The 26,019-nt window shown below is 43.8% G+C and overlaps 1 protein-coding gene across 4 annotated transcripts; it reads left to right on the top strand.

The window, feature by feature from the left end:
- Positions 1-2,553: 2,553 nt before the first annotated feature.
- On the top strand, positions 2,554-25,816 carry LOC124320271 (delta and Notch-like epidermal growth factor-related receptor). Of its 4 annotated transcripts, none has more exons than XM_046783071.1 (14): positions 2,556-2,831; positions 6,736-7,147; positions 15,604-15,832; positions 16,035-16,487; positions 17,822-17,940; positions 18,121-18,173; positions 18,529-18,629; positions 20,890-21,117; positions 21,408-21,550; positions 21,839-21,958; positions 23,113-23,215; positions 23,395-23,582; positions 23,690-23,805; positions 24,412-25,816. In XM_046783071.1, the coding sequence occupies exons 2-14, from the start codon at positions 6,899-6,901 to the stop codon at positions 24,539-24,541; spliced, it is 2,232 nt and encodes a 743-aa protein (XP_046639027.1). In that variant the 5' UTR covers positions 2,556-2,831; positions 6,736-6,898; the 3' UTR covers positions 24,542-25,816. The 4 variants fall into 4 exon arrangements, with proteins under 4 accessions (XP_046639030.1, XP_046639027.1, XP_046639029.1 ...); XM_046783073.1 differs by lacking the exon at positions 2,556-2,831 and adding an exon at positions 4,563-4,667; XM_046783072.1 differs by lacking the exon at positions 2,556-2,831 and adding an exon at positions 4,676-4,930.
- The last annotated feature ends 203 nt before the right edge of the window (positions 25,817-26,019 follow it).

Below are 26,019 nucleotides of genomic sequence, written 5' to 3'. Positions count from 1 at the left end.
TACCTTACATTATTCACGGGATCGAACAGGTGTGAATAAATCACGCGTTTCGATGGAGAATAACCTAATTCGCCAAAGTGGCCGAGCTAGTCTTGCACAATTTATGATTGGCGCTTCTGCATATTGTATTAAGAAATATGGCAGACGTCGCCCAAAAAACATTTTCGTTCGAATTTTTCGTGATAGAAAAGGGCCCCACCTTTTTTTTTTCCAGATCCCGGAGCATCAGCCTTTTTCTAGTACTTTTGAAGCCAAGCCAATAGAGGTTACAGAGTGGTCGCGGCATCGGCTACAGAAAAATACGCAAAAAGAAAATAAAAAAAAAAGACGCCGTCGAATGTTACCGACGCTTCTTTGGCTCGTGGCAAAAGGCCTCGACGTCTTTTATATATACTCGGCCATTCTCGTCGTTTTCTCTCTGTGATGTGTTTTTGCTTCTTCTTCTTTTTTCCTTGGTGCGCCATATCATTAAGAAACGTCCACCCAACTGGGTTTTTTTTTTTCTTTTTTGGCTTTGACTTTTGAATCGATCCGCCCGCCCAGCCGTACTCTATATAAGCTCATTGTAGGAGCCTGTGATGGGTTTTTGCTGATTTCAATGTTACGCCGTCACGCCGCCAACACAGCCGAAATAACAAACGCGCGCCTAACCAGTAGGCGTCGTCGTCGCTCTCACCCGCGCTACATGTCAATTCTGTATCGGCCGTGTTGATGATGATTGCCGCCGCCACCGTATTTCTCTCTATACTAACCCACGACATTGTTTCCTTATTTTTACCACCGTGACCGATATAATAACCTCAACAACGCAGGGGAAATAATACTCTAACACACACAACACAACAACCTCAGCCGTATATACATATAAATATAACTCACAAAGTCCCGATCATTAATGCCAGGCACGTGGATGGGATTGGGGCCTGGTGGATCGCAGCAGCGCCACTGCTGCGCTGGATGCGCTCCGCATCAATTTTTCAATTTTGTTTTTTGTTTTTTTGTTTTTTTTTTCCGACAGCAATAAGTTGAGAGTTTTCAGAGAAGAGCATCGCGCTGGAGGGTGGAGGGGTGGGGTTTGCTCGGATGTGTACATCATCAAGACAAAAGGAAGGAAGTTGTTGAGCTTCGTCGTCTTTATACTCGTCGGAAATCTTCTCACAACAGTCAGGGTGCTGTCGAGTGTGTAGAGGAGAGGAGAGAGACTTTTCCTGCGCAAAGAGTATTGGGGCTCTCTCCTTGCGTATACACACACACAGAGAGAGAGTAGAACTAGCAGTATATAGAGCAGAGAGCACAGAGCCAGACCAAATGAAGAAATGATGGACGCACCATGCGATGAGGAGTATATACCATACACCCCGCCTATATATGTGTGTGTGTGTGTATAAGAGTCTAAAGACGAGTGGGGAGAGAGAGAGAGAGAGAGGGAGAGAACTCGGTTGGCTAGAGCCAACACGATCGATAACTTTACAAACGAGAGAAACGTTCATGCTTGAGACGCGCTGGAGATGAGAGAGAGACTCTCTATACATACGCAGAGACCATCTTTTGCTTTCTCTCCTCTTCACCCTGCTGCATGCTGCTGTCTTTCGGGGGTGTGCGCCGACACGCTCCTCTCACGACGTCTATGGCAAAAAGTGTGTGCAAGCCGGCGTGAGTGAGATGCAAACCAAGTCGTCCAGCATCTCCCTTCATTAACGGCTTGATGCAGACCCCCTTTTTTTATTATTATTTTCTCAGTGTGTGGTAGTATAGAGAGCGGCCGTGACTTGTTTTTGGTTATCTCTCAATAATAAAAAAAAGAAAGGGAATTTGTTGTGTTTTTGTTATTTTTTTTTGTGTGTATGGGGCGGGGAGGAGGAGGGATATGGATGGGCGGGATTGATTGTATTATATCTCTCTAGACTATACGCTGGGGAGATATTATGTTTGGAGCGTGTGACCCAGTCATCACTCAACATACTGAACTGCTGGGCATGTATATCGCAAACATGCTGAATAAACAGTTCTGGCGCCCGTCTCGAAATGTACTGCATATAATATTATATCCAATAATTATTAGACATTTCGACAAGAGCGACCCGTATAAATCGATCAGACCCGCGCTCTGATCTCTGATGACGTCCCTCTATTCTATAGTACAGTGATGTTGTTGAATGATGTGTTTGTTGATCCGCCTCTATATGGCCCTGTCGGCTGGGGAGGGGGGTTGGCCCAGAAAGAGTTATATTAGAATCTGTTTCGCCCATTTCCTTATGGGTGTAGTCATACATTCGTCATCGCTCACGGATTCTATATTTATATGCAAAAGACAGAGATTGGAGTCAAAAGTAGTCTATATTTTATAGGGAGGACGATACATGGTGGGTATTATATACATACTAACTCCCTCCTCCTCCTCCCACCTCCTCAACAGTATGTGTTGTGAGTGTGTGCAAGTACACATAAACAAGGCGAAAAGGGACAGAGAGACACACGCAGGCGTGTCGTTCCTATATGTGTGTATATATACTCTCCACGTCCGACGGGGTGGCAACGCAGAAAGCGTATCCACCATCAGCACAGGCTAGACGACGACGGTACGAAGGGGTATATCGGCGCCGAGACAATTCTCACAACCACTCAGTTGGTCACGACGCCTTCCACCGTTCGCCCGTTTTCATTTGTCACTGTAACGCGCACTCTGATTTTCGTTAGCTCTCTCGACAAACGCAAAGTTGTTTTGATTTGCCATCGTTTTTTTTTCCCCTGCCGGGAGGGTTTTGTCTCGTTCGGTTATTCGCAGCTTCCCGCGACTCTCTTCATCACCCCGGTGTGTTCATTATTATTACGTAAGTTTCAAATTTTTTGACTTGATTCAAATTTTGGACCCTGTGAATTTTTGTGGGCGGGGGTTCTGCGTTCAATTTTCCCGGACTTGATTCAATTGAAAACAGAATTTAAAATGTCGGTGGTTTATTTAAGTAGATTACCGACGCTCCTGTGCATTTGCGAACGTATATGAACCGGCGTGAGAAAACCAAGGGCCGCATCAAAGTTTGGGGCCATCTTCTTCATCGAAACATTTGCTCCGAGAAAATCAAAAGTCCCCCCACCCACCCTCGCTTGAAAACCCGCCCAAGTTTACTATTAATGCACGTAACATTTCAGATGATTCCCCGGGCGAAACATCCCAGCCTACCGTGCCAACTTGCGTTCAACCTCGTCGTCTCCCATTTAAAGCCGCTTCTCCGTGAATAATCTCCAGCAAGAGTTTGCTGCCCTGGGAAAATAGAATATCCTTAGATATTACCTTTGGCTTCATGAGAGTCCCATCTCGAACATTTCTCGCGGCGACAGTTAACACTCTTATAGCGCCAATAATGATGACAAGGAGCGGCACACAGCTCGACACATACGATTTTAAGCGTTAAGTAGTAGTATTTGAACCCCCACCACTGGGTCTATCTATCCACCCGAGGGGGGTGGGTGGTCGGTGGGGTGGAGCAGGGACTTGACGAGATTGTCGACACAAGTCGATCACGAACGACGGTGCTAGCACTTAACGTCTTGGCAAGTGGCTTTCGAATATCCGAAAAAAAGAAAATGATGTAGTGATGTCGAAAAATAATAATTTGGTTTTTCCCGCCGTGTCATCGGAAGTGGTGCTGGGCAAAGTGGGATGAGAGTGATGAGAGTTGTCTTTCAGAATCAACACGATCCTCCACTTGTGATTGTGTGTGTGTGTTTGTTTTGGGTCGATAGATGATGACACTGTTCCGGATTTCGCTGGTGATTGGGGCGGGCCTCAATAGCTCGTTACCACTACACACTCTTGTTACTAGTAGACTCTCTCTCTCTCTCTCTGGTGGTCTCTGTCTTTCGTCAAGTGCCACCTCTTAGCCTTGTGCCTGACAGCAGAATCGCCCCAGCCATGTGAGAAAAGGAGGGTATATACACAGAATCAATGTGTGTAAAAAGCAGAGAGAGAGAGAAACTTATTTGGACGTGTACGTATGGCAGGTTGTATAACCGACGCAATCCCCATTAAGCAACGAAGAAAGAAAGAGTTTAGGCAACAAACGACGATGTATACTATATATATATATACTGTGCGTTTCGGGTGATTAGCCGCAGATAACGAGCCCCGCTGATGTCGGGCACACGCCACACAGTCTCGCTTATATTCGTTATTGCCGGCAGTTTGCGTCGTCGTATGTACGTAATAAATAATAAGAAAAATACACGCTGGGAATATACCAGAGTATAACAGTCTCGTTGCACCGTATAGTATACTTGAGTAGGATGTAAGTGCTTTAGACATAATTACGATCATTACCATATTTTGGATTACGATGTTAAAGCCCTCTACTATAGCGCTTTATGACACACTGAGCGTAAATGAACGACTAAAAAGCTTCTGGGGTCAAGTTGACGTTGTTTTCTAGTTATATTGTCCTTATTAAGGATTTAAAATTTAATTACGAAAGACAACTCCCAGATGGCTCACGCGAAATTTCATAAAAAAGACGAGAAATAACCTACGACGAAGCACCAAACAAAAGTTGCAGCAACAAGGTTGGCGGGCAAACTTGTTTTTTGTTAGCCTCGCCCAACTTTATTTCTGTTTTTATTTGTGAAAACTCTGAAATTGATTAGGGCAAGTTATTGTCTGACAGATTGTAGATGTGAGTAATAACTTTAGTATTCTCAATTTCAAACTACGAGGAATCACAAAAGTAGTTAGATTATTATGAAATTGCATGGTAACAGGTGTCCAGTCCATTAGTGATAAATTATGGGCGGGAAATAGGTTCGAGTGAAATGGTCTGCATCAGTGAAAGATGTCTGCTGCTGGTATCAGGTATGTTGCAGTCATGACAGGGGCTGGAAAACCGATAGTGCTTCAACTTTTTTTATTGCTGGCTACAGCATTAACATGGTATTACATGTAAGTTACTCCTTTTTCATACTGTTTGGTATTTTGTGAACTTGATGTAACATTTGTTTGATCCATGTCCTGTTAAGGGTGAACACTTTCAATCAAAGTGTTCCTCCTGATTACATATTCAATTGCTGATATAATCAAACTCAAAAATACTTGATAGAGAAACATCAAACCTGTAAGTCATAAGCATTTAAGACATTTTATTAGTCAATAGAAATAGTTATGATTAGAGATGATTCAAGCTAGGAAACCGATAACTATCCAAGTCAGGTTGTTATTTTAAGAGTTTCTAGTATTATACCCATTATTTAATCCTTTTTAAAACCATTCTAACTGTGCATCTATCCCAAGCAATCATTACATAGAGAATTATTGAAAAAAAAAGAATTTTTGTTTTGAACTGGGTGAGTCTACGAAAACAATTTTTTGAAATGACCATTAAACTATAGCCCTTGTTTCCCCTACAGATAACTTTTTTTGTTGTAGAAATCTCATTACATACCTCGACGTTTTCACTTAACTCCTCTATCGCTTAACAGCTCAAATGAAATTTTCAAACAGTTCAGCAGGGCAGGGCAGTGCAGTGAAGCTGGGCTAAAGCTTTCAGGGTCCAGGTCCCCACTGACCGTGCACTGACACATCCATTTAAAATGACGACGGTGCAAAGACAAAGTCTAGCAGCTGGAGGATATGCAGTGAGAGATTTTCAATTGATATGGGACCGACATAAAGTGTGCAGTGGAACAATTGAATAACTTAAAACCTTACACCCTCATACCTATGGCTATTTAGTGTGTAGATTGTTAATATACCCGCCCAGGGAGTTAGCTATATACATCTAGACTATATAGATGCGCTAGGGCTGTGTGTGTGTGTCTATCTATAGTGTATATATATATCTTTGAATCACTCTATCGTGCCACTCTGTCCATATAGTTTCTGGTCGGGACGATGTCAATCGTGACGTCAATCCTCACGAATATGGTGATGAGTTAATCCCGCTGGGACGTTGCTTTGCACGTTCACGCTTTCCACGTACACAGCAGGAGCAGGAGCGGAACCATTTCTGTACACACATTTGGACGTGTCTGCTTTCTTCTTTCTCCTCTAGCTGCATATACATCTTGCGTCGGGACGCTTTGTTCATTATTCATGCGTCGTCCAGTTAAGACTCCTTCGACGTCCCCTTTGACTTGCGGTTTACTTCCCTCGCATCGCTTAAGAGAAAAACGTCAAAAGAAGGAGGAGGATGTTTTTTTATTTTTTTATTTCAAGACGATTATTATTTCCTTTATGGCAATAAGCATAATGAGTATCTCTCCGAAGCGCATCTCTTAACAGTTTTCTATCGTTTCCGAGTCTCTGCGGGGTTGTTATTTATGGATATCTTTTTATATTTATCTTTTCTCTATTTTCTCTGCTGCTGGTTGCTGCTGTCTGCGACATCGTTATCTTTTCCTCGATGATAGGTTGGAAAAGAGATGAGCTTTAAGGATCTCTCTCCTTTTATTTATTTTTTTTTGTTTCAAAAAATAGAAACGACACGGGAAAAACAGAAGGGAGAACATCGCGCAAAGGTTCTTTATGATTAGGAAACTCTTGTCAATTGTATCAGCGCAGTTCGCAGTTGTAGACTGTGGAGGGGGTTGTCCCGCAACTCATATCGTGCTCGTTCAACTACGTAATTGAAGACACGGGAAACCGTCGACTCAAAGTGAAATGTCGTATTAAGGCCGCCCAAGTGATCTATACTACGTTGTGCGGGTATCATATTGTCTTGTCTTATTGTCTCTACCTTATGTTTCCAGGTGCTGCTCGTCGTGGTGGAACGAACCGGAATAGGAAGAAGAAGAAGAAAAAAGAAAATTGTTTGGAGGGGAGGTCGACCGATCAACAAAAGTGGAACAAGGAACAACTTTGTTTGAAAAGACCCGACATCAACTCTGATTGGAATTCAATCGCCAGAAGAAGATGGAGCGAAGATCTCGTCATCTTTTGTTTGCCGTGTTGGCCGTCGTCTTGACGGTCTCGGCTTCGTCAATGGGCGGCGGTCTAACGACGCCGGATGCAGCCGCTGGAGTGGCTGGAGCAACGGCGTCAGGGCTCTTCAACATCCGGCCTCTGAGCATCTTCACGGGCCACTGCAATGCCTCCATTGCCAGAGGGGCAACCATCTGGAAGCCCATCCCCGGCGTTGTTGATATCTTCTTCCCAAAAGTGGTAAGTGTTCCCAGACTTCCTTTTCTTCTTCATTACCTGATGTGTGTGTGTTCCAGTTTTTTGTTTCTTCCTGGGATTCAGACAGCCAGAAACGAAATGGACGCCCTTGATGATAGATTGTCATGCTGGGCTCTTTCACCAACGACGTACTGTCTCTTTAGAATTTTTTTTTTTTTTTTTTTTGGTATGCGATTTCATTTCCTTCCTTCCTGGAAATGTCCTTTTTTTTCTTCCTGGCAACAACTTCCCCGTCCAGGAAAAAAAAAATCAATTCAAACAAATGGCAGTTGTGAATCCATCAAATGATGACAGTAGTGGAAAAGACCCACTGCTAAAAGTCTGGATAATATTAGAAAAAAAAGGGGGGAGAAAGATGTAGATGCTACAAGAGATCACGACGATTGCCGTTGATACTTTTTGATTGATTGTTTGTCGTGGCAACGTTGCCAATCGATCATTTGTTCAGCTAGCTGAAAGGCAAGTTGATATATATTCGGCCCGGTATATTTATCTTCTAATAAATATATAGCGCCCCGAGGAGAGAGGTTGACGTTCATCATCCCCACACATCTTTTGAACCCTTTTTTATTATTATTATGATGATGATGATTATTTTGCCCGGATGGCGAATAGAAACAAGGAGTTGGTTCTTTCTGTTTTCGTTTGTTTCTTCCTTCCTTTCTCCCTCGACCCTGGATGGAGCATGGATTTTTCAAATGGATGTGCCAGAGATCGTTAAGTTGGATTTTCATACATATTCATCACGTAGTGTGTATAGACGGAATCCTCGTCCGAAGGAAAAACAAAAAATCGCGCCAACTGCAAAGTGCTTCCTTTGGGGCGGAGAGAGCGGAGGCAAGTCTTGATAGATTGATGAGTTCCTTGTTCGCATTATACGGCCAGTGACTTCGGGATCGAGTCGTGTATATAGATTTTGTCCCGGGAGAAACATCCAGAAATCATTTAGAACGTTTTCTATTACTGACTCGGATTTATTTTTATTTTTTATTTTTTTTTTCTGTTCGTTTCTCCTCGGAGATATTTACAATTTTAACTCGTTGCTGACGTGCAAAAGCATTTTTGAAATCAAAGTTTTAATACTTTGGGGGGAATGGCGAACATTTTTTCCTCCCGTTTGATGCAATACTTATGGCATTTTTAGACATCCCCTAAAAGGAGAAAAAAAAGTCCTGTCTGTTTTCGGGTCTGATTTGGTTATTATTCCGTGGAATTCCTATGCGGTTGATGTTGCAGCTCTTCTTTCTTTTTCTTATACTACAGCACTCGTTTGAAAACCTCTCGTCGGCAACTCTGCCGTATCTAATCGATACAGCTACATAAGCGGAACGTCTAAATATATATACGTAGACTACACAGCCACCCCCGTCATCCACCTATGTGTCTCTCTATAGTGGTACAAGTACACACACATTTATACTGACTATATAGAGTACCGCCGTATCGAATTTCCCCGACGTTTCTATTGCACATTAGCCGAAAGCCCCCTGGTGAGATTGTCAACTTTGGTATTTCATTTCCCCCCCCCCCCTGCCACTGTGGTGAAAAAGAAAAAAGGCGGAAACTTTTCCCGTGAAATGGATGGCGAATGTGTACGTCATTTCAACGGTATATGGGGGGGGGGGATTAATTTTTAGCCTTTTTTTTTTAAATTATCCACGTAAACATTGGCCCCTCTTCATCATCACGATCGCTGATGTCCTCCCCGTGAACTCGTTATTGTTTCGCGAACGAATTTCTTCTCGCGTCTCCTTATCCTGTGATAAATCCATCACATGCGCTACTGCTACTACTATAGGCCACTAAAGCACATACTTTGATGATCAAGATTAACTCTCTCTCTCTCTCCGCTCCTCTCTCTCTCTCTTGATGGTAAATGTAATCTTCTTTTATGCCCGTCTCTTTCTCTTATATTATCTCTCTCGAGTAATAAAAAAGAGACGACGACGACTGCGGACGACAGGATTTAAAGAAGAAATGTGGATCTCGGATGAAATGAAATCCTTTCTGTGTGTATGTACATTTCTCTCTCTCTCCCTCTCCCCCTTTTTTTCTCGAGATCCGTACACATATTCGATGATTGGATTGGATTTCGTCTTTCCCTTCGTGTGTGCGTTGAAATGCGTTGCTTCGTCTATACAGGCATTCACTCATCCATACGTGGCCTATATGTTCTTCCTCCTCCTTTGTCGTTTGCCTAAGAGTACGCAGCTGGACCGGGACGAAATAGGAGAAGAAGGTTTTCTATCAATGAATGGCTGATTGATTGACCGGTATCTCTTCTATTCTTTTCCCCCCCCCTTTCTCTCTCTCTCTCTGCTGTGGGCCCCGTTTATTTCCCTTATTCTTACAATCGTCACGCACTTTGTGCCCCGGCAATAGAAGTTGGGATTGGATGTGTACACACATGCACCGGTAGGATCGTGTGTCGTCCGTATATGTATCGTAGCTACATCAGAATGTGTGGGTGTCACGGAGTACAGGGAGGAGGAGGCCAGCGCTTTCTAGTCTATTGATATGACGTCCGTGTTGATCGTCAGAGCGGCCTGTAAGGGGGGGGGGCGAGATCGATTGCACAGCGGATTTATAAGACGATTCCTATGTGTGCGTGTGTCTGGTTGTGACAAACTGGCGAATAGCAACAGGCACGGTGAATTTATATCTATCTATCGCCAGCCAGGGGATCCCCATCTCTCTCTCTCTACGAGTGTTGTGTACGTTTTCCCCTTTTCTTTTGTGACACGCGGGAAAAGGATTTGTCACAGAGAAATGTGACCTTTTCCGGCGATGGGAGAGAAGGAATGAAAACGGTGCGGAACTGGCTTTCTGGGCGTGGTCGATATTTCATCAGACGGGAGAGACGGAGGGAGGTGGGAAGAGGATTGGGGTTGGGGGGGATAGACGAGAGGTGTATGAAGCGAAACATTGATCCGATGACGCTTCATTCACACACACACACACACACAACACTCGAGTGATGAAAAATATATTTTGGAGGCTTCAAGAGATTGACTCTTGACTCTTGCTATTTTTAATAATTTCATCGCGGGGTGTGGCTGGCAACTGCTGGCGTACTATCCAGCACTCAGTTTTATTGAGAATCAAAGTAACGAAGCTCTTAATTTTATTTTTATTTTTTATTTTTTTAAAAAGATTGTCTTGAAAAATCTTTTGAGCGGATGGTTTTTATGTCTTCGATAGGGGAGAGTGTTACGATAGGATCGATCCTAATTGGATGGCTGCCTGACTTGTTAATGTCACCACACACGACTTCACATATAATCTAATGGTGAAGAGCCTACAGCAAGGGGATGGAAAATATGCCAAGAGTTCCTTTTCTCTCACTCTCTGGCCATATTGTGTTTCCGTGTGTGAGTTTTTTTTTAGTCGGTCGTCAGCGGGAATATCTTTTTTTTTTTGGGGGGGTCGGGAGTTGGGAGTGTGTGGGGTGGAAGCTTTGGATGGGCCACGCCTCTGACACATCCCAATTCAATTCCCCGAGCCCCCACGTCTACGTAGACTACGTAGCAGGAGAGAGGAGTAGAGAGAGTTTATGTATCTGGCTGCTTTGGTGATGGATCATCTCACCCAAGAACTTTTTTTTGTTCCCCCCTTTTTCTGTACTCTTTCTCTCGTCGCTCCTTTTTGGCTGGCCAACTCGGCATATAAACTGCCGTCGTAGTTGTTGGGAGTAGTAGAGATACTACACCAGCCAGCGTGATGAATCATCACTAACTCTTTCTCTTTCTCTGTGTGTGTGTACAGAGATCCCCATCTTCAACGCCTTATAACTCTTGTAATAAAGAGTGACTGGCCCGACTCTTACCGTCCTACCATCCCAAAACGGATGAATCCCTTTATTCAAATCTATATATCACACAGCCCCCCCCAAAAATAGTGACAAGTTTCTTTTCTTTCATGCCAGACTCTGAAAGCAAAAGAAGAAGAAGAAAAAAGAAGAACTTTTCTGAATGCAATTTCACTTTTTTATTTCATTTTTTTTTTTTGTTGCTTTCCTGTAGTGTGTATAGTCGTCGACGCTCTCTATGTAGTTTTTCACACACAAGTCCGTCCCGGAATTCCGCCGGGAGACGCATCGGAAAATCACAAGGCGAAAGTTATTTGATTTTTTCCGACGTCGTCCCTCCTTTTTATTTCTTTTTTTTTTTCTTTTTGCTCAGACTGGGAAAGGAGATCTAGGCAAAAAGACAATTGAACTCACCAGAAAGTGAAAAGAAACACAAAAAGATTTGCCACTTTTGATGTGAACTCGTCGCTAGAATAAAAAAGAAATAAATAAATATCTAGAGCTCCCTCCCAGTGTATTATACCATCGGGGAAATGGGAAATATTGAGATTTTCAATGGTGAGCCGACTATAGCTGTTTGTTTGGGAGAGAAACGGAAATCGTCGCTGGGAATAAACAATCCCGGCGATGGTCTGTTGTGATTCTATCGATTTCAACCCCCCTCAAAAAATGGAAACAAAAAAAGGAAACTGTTTGAATCCTTTTATTTTGTTTTTCTTTTGTGTTTGTTTGTCTGGTACGAGTGACAGAGATTATTTTGACGACAGGAATAACAGAAATGGGCTGACGGCGGACAGAGGGGGGGGGGGCAGAAAGCTTTACGCTGTCCAAGAAAGTGCAACTACGAAAAAAAAGGGGGATCCATTTCGATCTGTAAACGGGAATTGAATTCCGCATAGATGGCCGAGTCTACTTTGCAAAAGGATTTGTTCTTGACACAATCATCGTCGGTGCTGCTACAATGCTTTGAATAGAAGAGAATAGATAAATTCTCGTATTGTATTGGATATGTAACGTCGTATATTATTAAATTATTTGGGCTGGAAACAAATGGAAAGAGACGGGATATTTTCGCGATACAAAAGAGAATATTACGTTACCCATCCGGGATGTTTTTTTTTGTTTTTTTTTTTTCAAAGAACGCAATGGACACGGTCCAAGCAAATCGTCAAGGTACAAAGAAACCAGACTGAATAAAAAGGAATTGAATATCTTATAGACATAGCCTTGGTCCCGTATTCATAAGTCTGTAAATGATATGCCAACTCTGACTGTACAAATATCCATACTGTATACTATGTATATACGTAATATCGATTGCGTGACGAGAGCTGGAGGGCCCAGCTTCAATCCAACAGAGCGCCAAGATGTTTATGTATAGATGTAGCCGTCCAGGATTATAGTATGTGTATGATGATACTATATATCCAGAATATATAGGGTAGCTAGAGGAGATTGTGCCGAGCTATATAAAACGAGGTTGAAACATCTTTTAAATCTCTGTCGTCCATCTCTTGTCAACAGATTGTATTCGACAAGAATACGCAACGAGAAAAACAACGACAACAACAACAATCTCGACACGCACACAAAGTTTTTCTCAGAAAGAAACAACTGTCCGTTTTGTTTGTTGTCTGTGAGAGGGAAGGGAGGAAGATGAAACGAGACAAAAGATCAAATGAAATGAAATAAAAAGAAGAAAAGCCTCTCGGAAACAAAATAACAACGATCCCGACGCAGGGCCCAGCAGAGACTAACGGGTCTCTTTCCGGCTCATTTGCCATTCTGGCGCGGCCCCCCCCCCCTCCCTTTTATACATTTGTGCGAGAAGATGGGCGAGGCTGGTAGTTGGTTGTTGGTCTGTCGTATACTATATGTAACTCGAAGAAACTCAGGATGGAAATGCTGCTGATGCATGGAGTAACAACCACGACGGCCCTCCCGATTACAATGAAGATGGATAGGCTCAATGTCTCAATGTCTTTCATCCATTCTCTTCTTCCGCCTTTTTTCTTTTTCTTTCTGACTTGTCCTTGTGTTTAATGGAGCGCAAACGAGACGATTGCGTTTGCCAGTGATATCCAGTGTCTGCAGACCGACAGACCATCTACTAAAAGGCAGAAAAAAAATGTTCAGATTTTTTGTTTTTTTTTTAGCTCGGATAGGATTGGCGTAGTGTCGAAATACATTCCAGCAGGGCTATATGTATGGCTGGCGTGTATTATTATTTATCGCTGCGGTTGCTGTTTAGATACATACGTCTATTGGAGAAATTGCGCTTTGGTCTGCTCGATTTAGTGAGAGCCAGTTCCAGTGACGTTTCCGGACAGCACATCCTTCCTACACTTTTGGTCCTCCTACAAATCGAAAATGAAACGCCAAGTGAAAAAATAAAATAAAATGAGAACCGCTGAGCTCGGCACTGGAGTTTGGCCCCGACGGCGACTCTAACGGCATTGGCCAGTGCCGGCACGCACCGCTGCGTCCGCACATCTTTTTTTTTCTTCTCTATTTTTTTTCCTCCTTCTTCTTCCTTATTCCGCCCTTTTAAACCTACGAAGGAAGCAACTCCGCCCACATCCATTCCACATATCCGTTGTGCAACTATACAGCCGAGCGCTTTCGAGCTTGTCGAAGCGACTTGCCTTTTCAATCAAGCTCGGCCCTACACACACACACCGCAGTGTATAGGATGTATAGGTTGTTGTACTTTATTTTCAGGCCTTGGCTTTTACTTAAATTGACCAGTTGCCCGACGATCCGCAAAGATTTTAAACAACAAATCATTTTTATTTTTTAAAATTGTATTTAAGAAAAAAAGGGCGGCAAATTTGAAATTCAATTTTTCTGGCCGCCACCAGCAGCGGCTGATGTGCGACTGTGATATCGTTTATGTTTGACCACGGGCGATTTGGGTGGACTTGTTTATTGATGCTGTGCGTTTGCTACTCGCCATGTTTTTCTGTGTTTTTATTTGCCTCGGACCCGTATGTCTGTGGGCTATTACACATGGTCTAGGCCTGGGGACGATATCGTTGTGTCCTCCCGCAGACTTCAATATCCTATTCTGTCCGTTTCTTTTTTCTCTTTTTCTTTTCTTTTTATGGCAGCCTGGGCTTTATATCGAGTCACGTTCCGCCCATTATTGGCACAAGCCAACACGCCGTTTCATTCGCGGACTGGCATGTCTCACTTGACTCGAGACAAAGAAAGAGTTGAGAGAGAGAGAGAGAGAGAGAGAGAGAGAGGAAAAGTAATGAAGAAGTTGTCGAACAAGCGGATTTTCTCGACTTGTATCCGCCCAACGGTTTCTTCCTGTCTCAATTAAGACGGAAACGATGCGGGAAATAATAGGAACCAGTCCCCCGCCATCAGCAGCTCACCATGAAATAGAAAATGTATACCTTTTTCTCTCTTTTTATTTATTTTATTTTTTTTGGGAGACACAGGAGCTTTTGCCAATGAGTCTGCGACGTGCTGGACCAGTCCGTCAGAACACACACACAAGAGACTGGATTTTAATTGGCCCCGATGACGACGTACCGTGATGACGGCTCTGTCAAAAGAGGCTGTCGTGCGTAAAAATGAGCTCGTTTTCTCTCTCCTTTTTTTGTTCCGGCTGACAATTTCAGCAGAAAAGTTGCGAGAACTTTTTCCCTCTTTTTATTTCTTTTTAAAGTTTCCCAAAAGAGAGAATATAAGATGACGCTGCAGTTGAGAGCTGGGGGAGATGTGATTAACAACTTGCGGCTGGCATGTATTTGCTGCTGGATGCCTCTGGGCTATTTTAAAGATGGCTCAAGAACAAAAGAAATTGCCTCGGCTTTGATCTCGGTCTTCCAAAATAGCCCCCATTATTGATATTTCAACTCGGCTAGTAGCTCTGCAGCTGGGCCAAGGATGAAGAGAGCCAACCCCCCCACCATGGCTGTGTACATCCTTGGCTTATATAGCCATTTTGTTCTTGCATGTTTTATGAGCTCTCTGTCGGTCATCCATTGCAAACGGCTTGAAAACGACACATAAAGAAAAAGGCGTGGCCGTCTTCGCTCGATTTTGTTTGTGACAGTGTTATATGGACAGCAGTAAGCGGTGCGTGAATGTCCGACCAGCCGAGTGCCAACCCCATCTTCTATTGGTCCACTAGGGAAAAAGAAAGAAAGAAAAAAAGAAAGAAAAGAAGGAAAAGACGTAAAAATAAAAATAAACTCTATTACATTGTGCAAGCAAACAATCCGACCCATCCAGCTCGCACCCTCCCCGGTCGACCCTGGCCGGTCCGTCCGAAAGTAAAATGAACTGAGAGAGCGTGAACAAAAGAAAAAGAAAAAAAGACAAAGAAAAGAGAGAGAGAGAGAGATGGACGCGGAAGAAAAAGAAAAGAGGCCAAAAAATCGATCCCAATGGTGTACAGAAAGAGATAGAGATAATATAATAAACTATATCAAGAAAGACTTGGAAGGGATTGCGATTTTTATATTTGTGTGTGCTTGTTCACTGCAGAACGTCGTCGAAAGAGTCCGGCCATTTGTTTCCAGTTTCTCTTTTATTTTTGCTTGTAATGTTTTTGATGTTGGAAGAAAAACAGGCAAATCAATTCTAATCATTTTCTATGATTTGATAATAACAGAAACCTCCTCGGTGCGCCAACCCGTCGGCTTGTTCGCTGATCAATTCGTCGCTGCACGCCAACGTCATCCTGCAGCCGGGCGACTCGTTGCGACTTACCTTCGACTTGGATTTTTCATCATCGGCCAACGGCGAACGAGATGATCAACCCGTCACCAAGACATCGACCATCACCACCACAACTACGGAATTACCCAGGGCGGCCACTACCGTACCGACAACAACCACCGGTATTGATTGTCGCTCGTTTTTCTTTGAGATATTTTCGGGGGTTTACTTAGAAGAACGGAGGTGTGTGACTGTGTGTGTGTGTGTCGACGGTGAACACACGGAGAAAGTCTCTATGTGATCTCTATTTTTCATCTGCTTATATTTTCTTTTTCTTGTTTCCTCTCCCAATTTGTTATTTTTGTCTTTGGCTCGACGTTATAGAATCTTCAACTGCCACGCCCACCACTACGGAAGAGACGACCACGCCCGACGCCATTAGCAGCCAAGAGCCGGTGCTGTTGAAACGCTACCCACGACAGGCTGTCGTTGGCCCGTCACCGACAAACCCCGCCGTCGCTGGCCCGACGCAGTTGCCCATCCAGAAGAGTAATGTGGTAGCCGAACGGATCCGTTTGATGACTCAAGCGGATAATAATCAGCCCAGAAAAATGGCCCCTTCCGGCAGCAGTAGTTCCAGCAGCAGCAGCAGCACCGCCATTCCGCCGGTCAGCAATATCGTCACCCTCTACAAAGTGAACGGCGAAGCCTTCGAGTCGTGCGACATCACTAACGGACAAAGGATCGGCCAAGTCAAGAGTCAGGATCCCGAATCGCACACGGGCATCATTACCTTGCCACCTGGGCTCTTATCGATCGCCGACAACTTCTTCTTGGGTATATCTATAACAACAGCTAGTCCCAATTTCCCGTTTCATTAATTAACGATTGATTAGAAAGAATCCTTATCAATTTTCCCAGCGTTTTTATTTAATTTTTTTTAATAAGGTGCTTATCATCAGTTGGTTGTTGCATAGTTGCCAAGGGTATATTTCTAGGAATTTCCCGGAATCAGTCCTCTCCCGTTTAATATTTTTATCTTCGATCCGCCAGCTTATTTCGGGTTTCCCATTAAGGTCATTGTAGACGTTTGGGGCTGGTTTTTCCTTGCGCAACCGAAAGTATGTATATCGAACTCTCTTGGCGCTAGACTTTTCTTTTTCTTCCATTTCTGGATCCTACAGGGAAATTGTGACGTCAGGGCCCCGAGGCCTATACTCGTCCTTCTATCAGACTTTCTTTGTTCGGACGATGAGCTATTCAGCGAGTTGATGTGAAAAATGGATTACTGGATAGAAGATGTTGCATGATTGAAGAAAAAGAAGGAGAGAAATGTTCCTCCCGATCAACTTTTTTTGTTGTCTGTTGTTGTTGGTGCTTCTTGGGATGTCAGAAAAGCCTGGGGCACGTTGGGCTGGCCGCCCGTCAGTTGGACTATTTATAAGGATCGAATTGTCGATGGGGTCGTGGCCCATTTTCCCCTCCCATCTGCTACATCTTTTTCCTTCTTCTTCCTTGAGACATGCACAGATAGATAGATAGATAGATAGATAGATAGATAGATAGATATGTGTACCTTCTTATAGGATTTGACACGATCGGAGTGACGGATCGAATCGATTAGTAGAAAAGCACAGATCCTTCGTCTTCTTTTCATCTTCGCTCCTCCTTCCTCCGCTCCTTATCCGCGCTCCTTCCAGTTTCTCGAGTTATTTCCGATTTGCTGCACACCGTGGGAGGAGGGAGCGATAGACGGGGGGGTTTCAGCACTTTCCCTCCTCCTCTTTAGTCGATCGATAATAGAAACATAAATTCTAAATGCGGATGCTCAGCGCACAAAAGCGGCTCTCGGGCGATATCTTTACGGGAACAAGAGTTTCCAATCCGTCCATTCCGCTCTCAGCCAATTCGCCTTGTTTTTGTTGAATTTATTATGGATGTGGGTGATCTCTCCTCTCAAGTCTATCTGCACCGGCAGCCCAGTCAACATTCAGATTCAGGGTTGCACACAGCGGAATCCATTAGAGCGGCTTTGATTGTTTGATGGGGAAATGCTGCATGAATTGATCACGAAGACTTTGTGCCTGCCAGCCACCGGCCAGCGCCAGCTGTATATACGTAGTAAACTTAATCATTCAACGTCTTCCCCCTCTTTTATTTTCACGTATTAGGACGCTCGGTCCGCTGGGGTGGCGAATGTCTCAAGATGAAAGTGTCGGTCAAGACGGCCAACTGCGGAGATCGGGACCAGTGTACCAATAACGGCGTCTGCCACGCCACATCCAACACGGTACGCTCTTACACTATACGCTATCCCTTAGGTTTTATATCTTTCTTTTTTTCTTCCCCATCGTTGCTCACTTCGATATTCTTTTCCTTTTTTTATTTTCTTCCCCGACTGTTGTGTGTGTGCATAAGACGTCAGCTTACTCAAAAAAAGTCTGTTTGTCCTATTGCGACTGTTCAACAGGCTTCGTTCCAGTGCTCCTGTTGCGAGTCGGCCAATGTCAACGAATTCTGCGGGTGAGTAGCTGCTATACGTTCGGATATATTGACTCTTGATGTATATTGTAGCCGACTCGATTTATTTCTTGTGTATATGGCGCGAGCTGCTGTGGATGTGTACAAGTGTGCCGTACAGTAAGTAGCTGGGGCCGCATAGAAATCGACTCTTTTCAGTCGAGGGGGGGAAATATGTCAGAGAAAGTTTCTTATTAAATCTTTCCCGTGAAAAAAAAAGAAGAAGAAGAGAGTTGGACTTTCAATAACAAAAATGAAAGTTGAGATATGATATGACTCTCGACTATTAGCTAGGCGGACTTATTTGTTTTTGGGCTTCTTTATTATTCTTCTTTCTCTCGTGTGACTCTCGTTTTAGGCCGTCCAACTTGTGCTCGTACAACCCCTGCCAGAACGAAGGCGTTTGCATCCGCGTTCAACAGAACAAAGACGACCTTTTCCGCTGCCTCTGCCTACCAGGTACGTGGGTATTTACAGAAAATCTTTTGTTTTTTTTAAGGTGTGTTTGTGTAGCATAGCTTTTATCTTTATTAATAATTATTGATTGCTCCCTAGTCAGACGTTCGTAAGCAAGGACAAAAACAACAAAAGAATGATCTTTTCCTATTTATATAAATCTCGAACGGTCCCCAGACAGGCAATCACTTACTAACGAAAATGGGTATCTACAGCTTAATAACAGGCCTATTTGTTAGCTTGCCTGGCTGCTGTGTGTCCCCGTGTATTGGCTAATTGGGTTATTACAAGCATCTGATTTTTGTTTTCCCCCGCTCAAAGATAAAAAAAACAACATCGACTTAAAGGGAGGGAGGAAGAAAGAGAAAGAAAGAAAAAAAAAAAAAATACTTTGTTGTTTGTCTCCGAGCGGGTCCGTACCCTCCGTCCCCCGGGGTTGTGCCGATCTAATCACGACTCGTGCGTGTCATCTGTCGTCTCTTGTCTCTTCTATATCTTTCATCAGCTTCAATTAAGCCAAAGAGTTTCCATTATTATTCTGCTGGTGGATTTTGCTTGCGCTCCTTTTGTGCTGTTGCGGGGGAGGGGAGATTTTCACATGAGTTCCTCCCGACGTCACGCAGAGTACTATACTCCAGTAGTCGAAAAGATCCGTCAAGCTTTCAGGAAGTTGCGAGTATCCCTCTCCTTTTTTCTTTTTGCTTTTAATATTTTTGGCCATTGACGTTCCTCCGAGCTTGAATCCTGTTTCCATTCTGTGGTTTTCTCGACAAACACACATCTACTCCGCCCGCTATCCGCGGTCTATATCTTTTGCCTTTTCCTTCTTTTCTTTGTCGAGATCCATAATGGAGGAGCTTCATGGAACAAGTCGGTATAATAGTATCAATTATACCTTTTCAATCTTCCTTTCCCCCCCCCTAGCAGCGACGTGAAGAAAGCAAGTTCATCCAAGTTTTCTTCTATGTAGAACCTTCTTCCTTTTCGGACAATGTGCGCGGAGAGTTTTTGCGGAAGAAAAAAGGTGGCGTTGTATTTCCTATCTCATTCGGTGCCGGATGATGAAATGGAATAATAAAAAGTGGGCGAAATGTGCACCAAACAGGCGGAAAAGTTCTCCCCCCTTCTTTTTTTCTCTCTCTCTCTCTCTCTATCTCAACGTGCTGGATAAGGAGCGCAAGGAGGGAGAAGATACGTCGAAATCGATCGGTTGTAGGAGCTCTCGGATTCTTCCTTTGAAGTACCATCCCGCCCGCACCGAGTGGAAGGAATGATGCGAAGCTTTTTTGATTAGTCGAGTGCAAGCAGAACGCGCTTTTTTGGCACTTATCGATTTGCCCCATTCCGTGTAATGAACGGGATCGGCAGAGATGATTGAAAAACCTTAACCCATTTGGTTATAAAAGGAAAGGAGCGACTGTGGCGGATGCTGTGCAGCACGAGCTGCTGCCCGGCCAGGGGGGGAGAAGATATGAGACTATCGGGCAACCAGCATCTTTTATATGGTCCATGAAACACGAAAGAGAAGCAAATCCCTTTGAAAACTTGATTGGCTTTGCAAGTTGAAAAACGAATGCGACGGATGTTTCCGGTATACAAATCGCCGCCCGATGGCCAACAGTCTTGTACACTATACCCCCAACCGAACCGCGCAGCCAAAATCGCATCAAATGGGAAACGGAATCAAGGGTCTCTCCGTGTCGGTCGTCAAAAGATTCGATAGCACCGTATTAACTCCCCGCCGCCCACCCCACCGCCATTATAATGGGAAGATGCGGCATGTGGTGTGCAAAAGATGCGCCACCAATAATCGGCAAGGAGCCGCAGTCTGCAGCAATCGGAAGGAACAACATTCTTTATGATTGATTCCATTGTGGGTGGCAGGAAGGTTTTCTCTCCGGCACCTAAACCTACGTCCTATTGTATATACACTGTCCGCCGTTATCTGTTGGAGAACGAAACTCTCTCTATTCTATTCCATTGATCGTCTCCAGGGCCTTTTTTTTATTATCGACTGTCCATTGGTTTTTGTTCCATCCGTACTGCGGATGGGGTGGAGGTTATTCTTCTGCCAACTGAGTGGTAATCGACGTCGAGATGGACGTCTCAGTGCGTGACCATTCGGAGAATCGGTTGAGACAGCGTCTTATTCTTCCAGACAGGACCAGACATATAATAATAATAATAGGATGGAAAATGGACAGACACTGAGAGATAAAAATATTATTATTATTTTTGCCTTTGTGTTTTATTATTTTTTTAGGTTACGAAGGCAAGTTTTGCGAGGAACAATTCAACGCTTGTGATTCGATGGTCTGCCATAATGGCGGCTCCTGCTTGATCGCCCATGACGGCCGGGCCCATTGCTCATGCTCTTCCGGTTTTGTCGGGCTCCACTGCGAAGAGGAATTGACCGGATGCGATTCGTCCCCCTGCGTCCACGGCATCTGCGTCGACCAGACACACGGATACCGCTGTTTCTGCCAACCAGGTGATTTAAATAAATTATGATTTGATTTTGACTTGAATCGTACCAGGAATTCCAGAAGTTGGCCGGGTTTGATTGACTTGTCATTCCAGTGTCAAACCGACTTGTTAATGACACGAGTATTAGTTATGTAGTCCTGGTGTTGCTTGGAAAGATATCGCCCGTTGAAAAAGGCACGAAAGAATCGATCCAGTTTTATCGCGAGGTTCTTCTTCCTCTTGTATACGTCGTTGCCGTAATTGAATCAAAAGGAATATGACGGGATGATGATATATTCGTGTTGGCCTCGACAGGATTCGGCGGACCGGAGTGCAACTTCGAATACAACGAGTGCGAGTCTAATCCGTGTAGCAACGGCGGTACGTGTTTGGATCGTGTTGGCGAATTCCAGTGCATCTGCCCGTCGGGCTACGCCGGATCACGTTGCGAGACTCAGGTATTTTATACTAGACGCCATCCCTCTTTTTCTTTCTCCCGGAATTGTAACATGGTTCGGCGGGAGAGAGAAGGTCGACTGCTGATGTAGGGGGGCACACCACCGTGAGCATCTGATCAACGGTTGATTCAATCAAGGCCATAGGTCTTCACCCCGATTGCCGAATCGATTCAGTTGGCTCTGATGACAAATCTGATTGATTCTTATTTGATTTCCTCTTCTTCTTTTTTCCTTATTTCCTTCCTTCCTTCTTATATCCACCGTCGGATGGATTTATTATGTATACAGGTGAATTTGTGCGAACCGAATCCTTGCGGACTCAATCAAAAATGCATCGATCACGGAACCAATATCAGCTGCGAATGTATTCCGGGACTTGATCTGGCCCTCTGCGCCGAGATGAACTCGGTAAGATTTATCTTATACGTAGTATATATCTCGCCAACATTTTTTCCCCTTTTTCCCTTGAATGATGGATCGGCGACAGTCTAGTCAATTTAAAATCCAATACACAACAGCCCAAAGGGGGGGGGGGCCTCATTTTTTTTTCCTAAAAAAAGATTTTTCGCCAGGTCGGATCCATCAAGCGCAATGATGTGTCGTCACGAGCTGTCGGATACCCAGCGCCGATAAATATGTAACACAAAAATAGAAATAGCTATGGTGTAAAAATCTCTGTGAAAGAAACGAGAAACAAAAAGGAACGCAGGACAAAATGTGCATCGCCGTGATTTCTGATCTCTGCGATGATGTCGTCAAATATGTGCGAGGAGGCGATACAGACATAACTTTTGGCCGCCTCGTCTTTTTTTCCGACGCGGAATCGAATTCCCATCGTCGTGATTATTGACTAGATTGGCCCTGCCAACGTTTGACAATTCTCCGCGTCTCCCGTTCAAAACTGACGGAACGAAACTCGATCAGGACTCAATCCAATTGGAGACTGCGCTCCAATCTCAGTTCTCCCCCCCTCTCTCTCTTCGTCGTCCTCCTCCTCATTGCTTTCCTTTTTATTTATTTATTTTTTTCTTCTTTTCTCTTCTTGCCTACGGTTCTTTTCTATCCCTCTTGTCCCCTATTCTCTTTTGTACTCGACGAGATTTTCAACTCGGAGAAAAGAAAAAATGAAGAAATCTGCTACGCAACGTCGTCCCTTTTTTTGTGGGAGAGCGTGATAAGCTCCCGAGGCTCTAGCTGGCTCCGGAGCTCCAACAAACAGACACGAGAAAAAGACAAAAAAGTAACATCATACCCTACATATACAGACCTAACTATTTGCTCCTAGAGCTAAACTCGATTTGGAAACAAACGAAGATATGAAGAAGTATGAGATAGGGCTCTGATTTCATTCTGTTTTTTTAAAACATTTCCGGCGCCATTTTTGAATTTGTAGAAAGAAGAAAAGGGAGAATCAATCGGAAACTCTGTAGTACAGACTCGGGTCTATTTTCTGTGTGCTGATCCAATTTCTCGATTCGCATTGTTACAGCAGTACTACATACTACATGTACTAGGCTTTTATATTCTTTTGTTTCTGGTTTCTTTTTTTTTTCCATTAAAAGGCGTGTCATCCGAACCCGTGTCTGCGTGGTGGGACCTGCTGGGTCAGCAGTGGTAGCTTCTTCTGCGCCTGCAAACCGGGACTGACTGGCGATCGATGCCAAGGTGAGCAGCACTCTGTACATCTATATGAAGTCTTTTGGGGGTGTTTTGTTGCCCTTTTTATTTTATTATTTGCTGCGGCCGTGACCCTTTCGCTGCCTTTTTATATGTATGTGCACTTGATACTGACTGTTGCACGACGCTGTTATTCGATGCGGCGATATATTATTGAATTGACACAGATCTGGTGACCACGAGCGGTAACAAAGCCGAGCACCACGAAGTGATCCGTGGATCGGTCGGCCATTACGGGCTCAGTAACAGCGAACTGGAACTCAAGACGCCATTGCCGCTCCATTTGGACCACACGCACAGCATCTATGTGGCCGTCGGCACGCTCGTTTCGGCCGTTATCGTCGTCGTTATAGCGGTAATATTTTCGACGACCCACCGCACTTTCCACTTTCATCATGTCGCCATTTTGGATTCCCATCATCTCATCTCAATTTTTAAAAATTTGATTTTAACTTGGGACAGGTGATGGTCTGCTACTGCCGGACGCACGAGCCGTCCAAATGGTCACCGTCGGCTCGGCTACCTTTCCTGTGCCGAGATTACCGCAATACATCGTCACCTGTGAAAGAGGATCAAGGGTAAAGTTCTTAAAACTCTCTCGACTGTGCCATAAAGGGGTTCCAAACCACCAAGTTAACTTACCTGAAAGTTTGATGAAAGCTAACGTATAGCCAGCAAGAGTACTTTATGTGTATCCGGCCAAAGAAACGCATGAGTTGGTTTCTATTGTAACTCCATATTTCCACCCACAAACGAAGCTCACTGGGAGTTTGTGAGTTGAATATTTCAAAAGAGATCATACACAGACACATTGGAAGGTTTCCCCGGAAATCACTATAGTAGCAATACTCGATGCGCGTGAGAGGTCGGAGATCAAACAGAGATGAAACAACACCTTTTGTCTTTGACATTTTCGGTTGCTGGCAATAGCGAATAGAGACGCAATGATCATTTCCGACCGATACACATTTTGTCGTCTCCGGGCAAAGAATCTCTCTGACTTGTTCGGTGCGCGGTATGCGTGGATTTTATCAGTCACGTTCAAAGAAACGTGAACGTCAGATTTGAGACTCTTCTGTCAATATCCGTGCGCGCATCTTGAATTTTTTCTTCTTCTATTTTGCGTCATCCGAGAATGGATTTGATTTCTTTTTTTCTCCTCCCGCACCGTTTTGGATTATTAGGATGGACGTGCCGTTGGCGGTTGCCATGGAGTCGGAAACCTTCCAGCAGCGCAAATTTGAGAGCCTGCATCCCACTCAGTGCCAAGTGTATTGGAGCGACGCTCGCCGCGACGCCGCCGTACTCGACTAGAAGAAGAAGAAGAGCGCAGGAGAAAAGATGGGGGAAAAAAGGAGCGCGCGTATATAAATAATAATAAAAGGGAAAAAAAGGAACGACGCGGTAAAAAGGAAGAAAATGAAGACCAACATCTTCCAACTTTTTCTTTTTTTCTGGGAGCGGTAATTTGATTTGGACTCGGTTCACTCGGCTTATATTATACTTTACACTGCACACTTCGACGTTGAAATAACACCCCTGACGTTTTTTAGTTGTATTTCTCGTTCTGGAAATATTTATAACTAAATATATACTGTCTCTCAACTCTCCTGACTTTTCCCCCCATGTTCAACCAACCACTCTGCCTCCCGGCGACCGAGCGGATGCGTAAGAGAGCGTACAGGGAGACTTTGATCTCCTTCATGATGATGCTCTCTTTTTTCTTCCTGACTCTCTCCTATCTCTTTTTCATCCTTGGCTCTTTGTATTCATTATCCTGTGACTCCCGACGACGACGACGACGAGTTTTCGACGTCTATCTTTATATTTTTTTATTTTTTGGGGTTCCTTTATTTTCTTCCTCGTTTATTCGTGTTCATGAATTATTCCACATGTAGATCCATGTTCCGTCCTCTCCGTTATATACTTGTCTCCCCTCTTCTCGTCTATTCCCGCCCCAACTCTTATTTCTGTTGTGTCTATCTCTCTCTTTCGTGCTTATTGCTAAACTCTGCTAACTTATTCCGTTTGCTGTATGATTGTCTCCGAGCCGAACGACGAACACAGAAGAAATGGACAAAACATTTTTATTTTATTATTCAATTGGATTATATTTTAGACTTTTGTTCTTATCCCTCCCCATATAAATGAACCAGCAGGACCAGTTCTACATTTTGCATTCGGCTTTTCTTTCTTTCTTTTTTGGATTTCTTATAAAAATTAGATCAAACCCTGTTTTACGTTCCCTTACACTTCCGTGTTCAAGATTTATTGTTTCGATGTTTATCATTTGTGTCCTACCATTTTCTTCTAAATTTTTCTTAAGAATTCCGTTTCATTTTCAATCATATTATATAGATCTCTAATGCTCATAAAGATTCACGATACTTGTATGTTTCTGTATTATGATGATAATGTGGTCTCTATTGTTGCAGAATTACTTTTGAACCCAAATTCATCACACACAACCACATTAAACAAACTTGAAAAAAAACAAAAACAACATAAACTATAACCCTTTCGTAATCATCTTTTTACTTGCCCTATACAAAAGCCAAATAAAAATTAATAAATAACGGCAGCATCCCTCCATTTGTATCCTATTTGATTCCCCGTCAGAAACGGTCGGGATTCTTTGATCGGGGACACCATTCGATGTCTTGTAAACGCTCCATTTATTATGCTCGAGTTTGAGATTCTTTTTGTCACAGACGTGCTACATTCCACTACATGTTCTCACGAAACGGTTGGGATTGAAAGACGAAAGGAATTCCACTTTACGGCGGCGTTAT

This window comes from Daphnia pulicaria, chromosome 1, assembly GCF_021234035.1.
Source record: "Daphnia pulicaria isolate SC F1-1A chromosome 1, SC_F0-13Bv2, whole genome shotgun sequence".
In the NCBI taxonomy this organism is placed as follows: Eukaryota; Metazoa; Arthropoda; class Branchiopoda; order Diplostraca; family Daphniidae; genus Daphnia; species Daphnia pulicaria.
The sequence above is the reverse complement of the archived record's forward strand: the minus strand, read 5'-3'. Positions and strand labels throughout refer to the sequence as shown.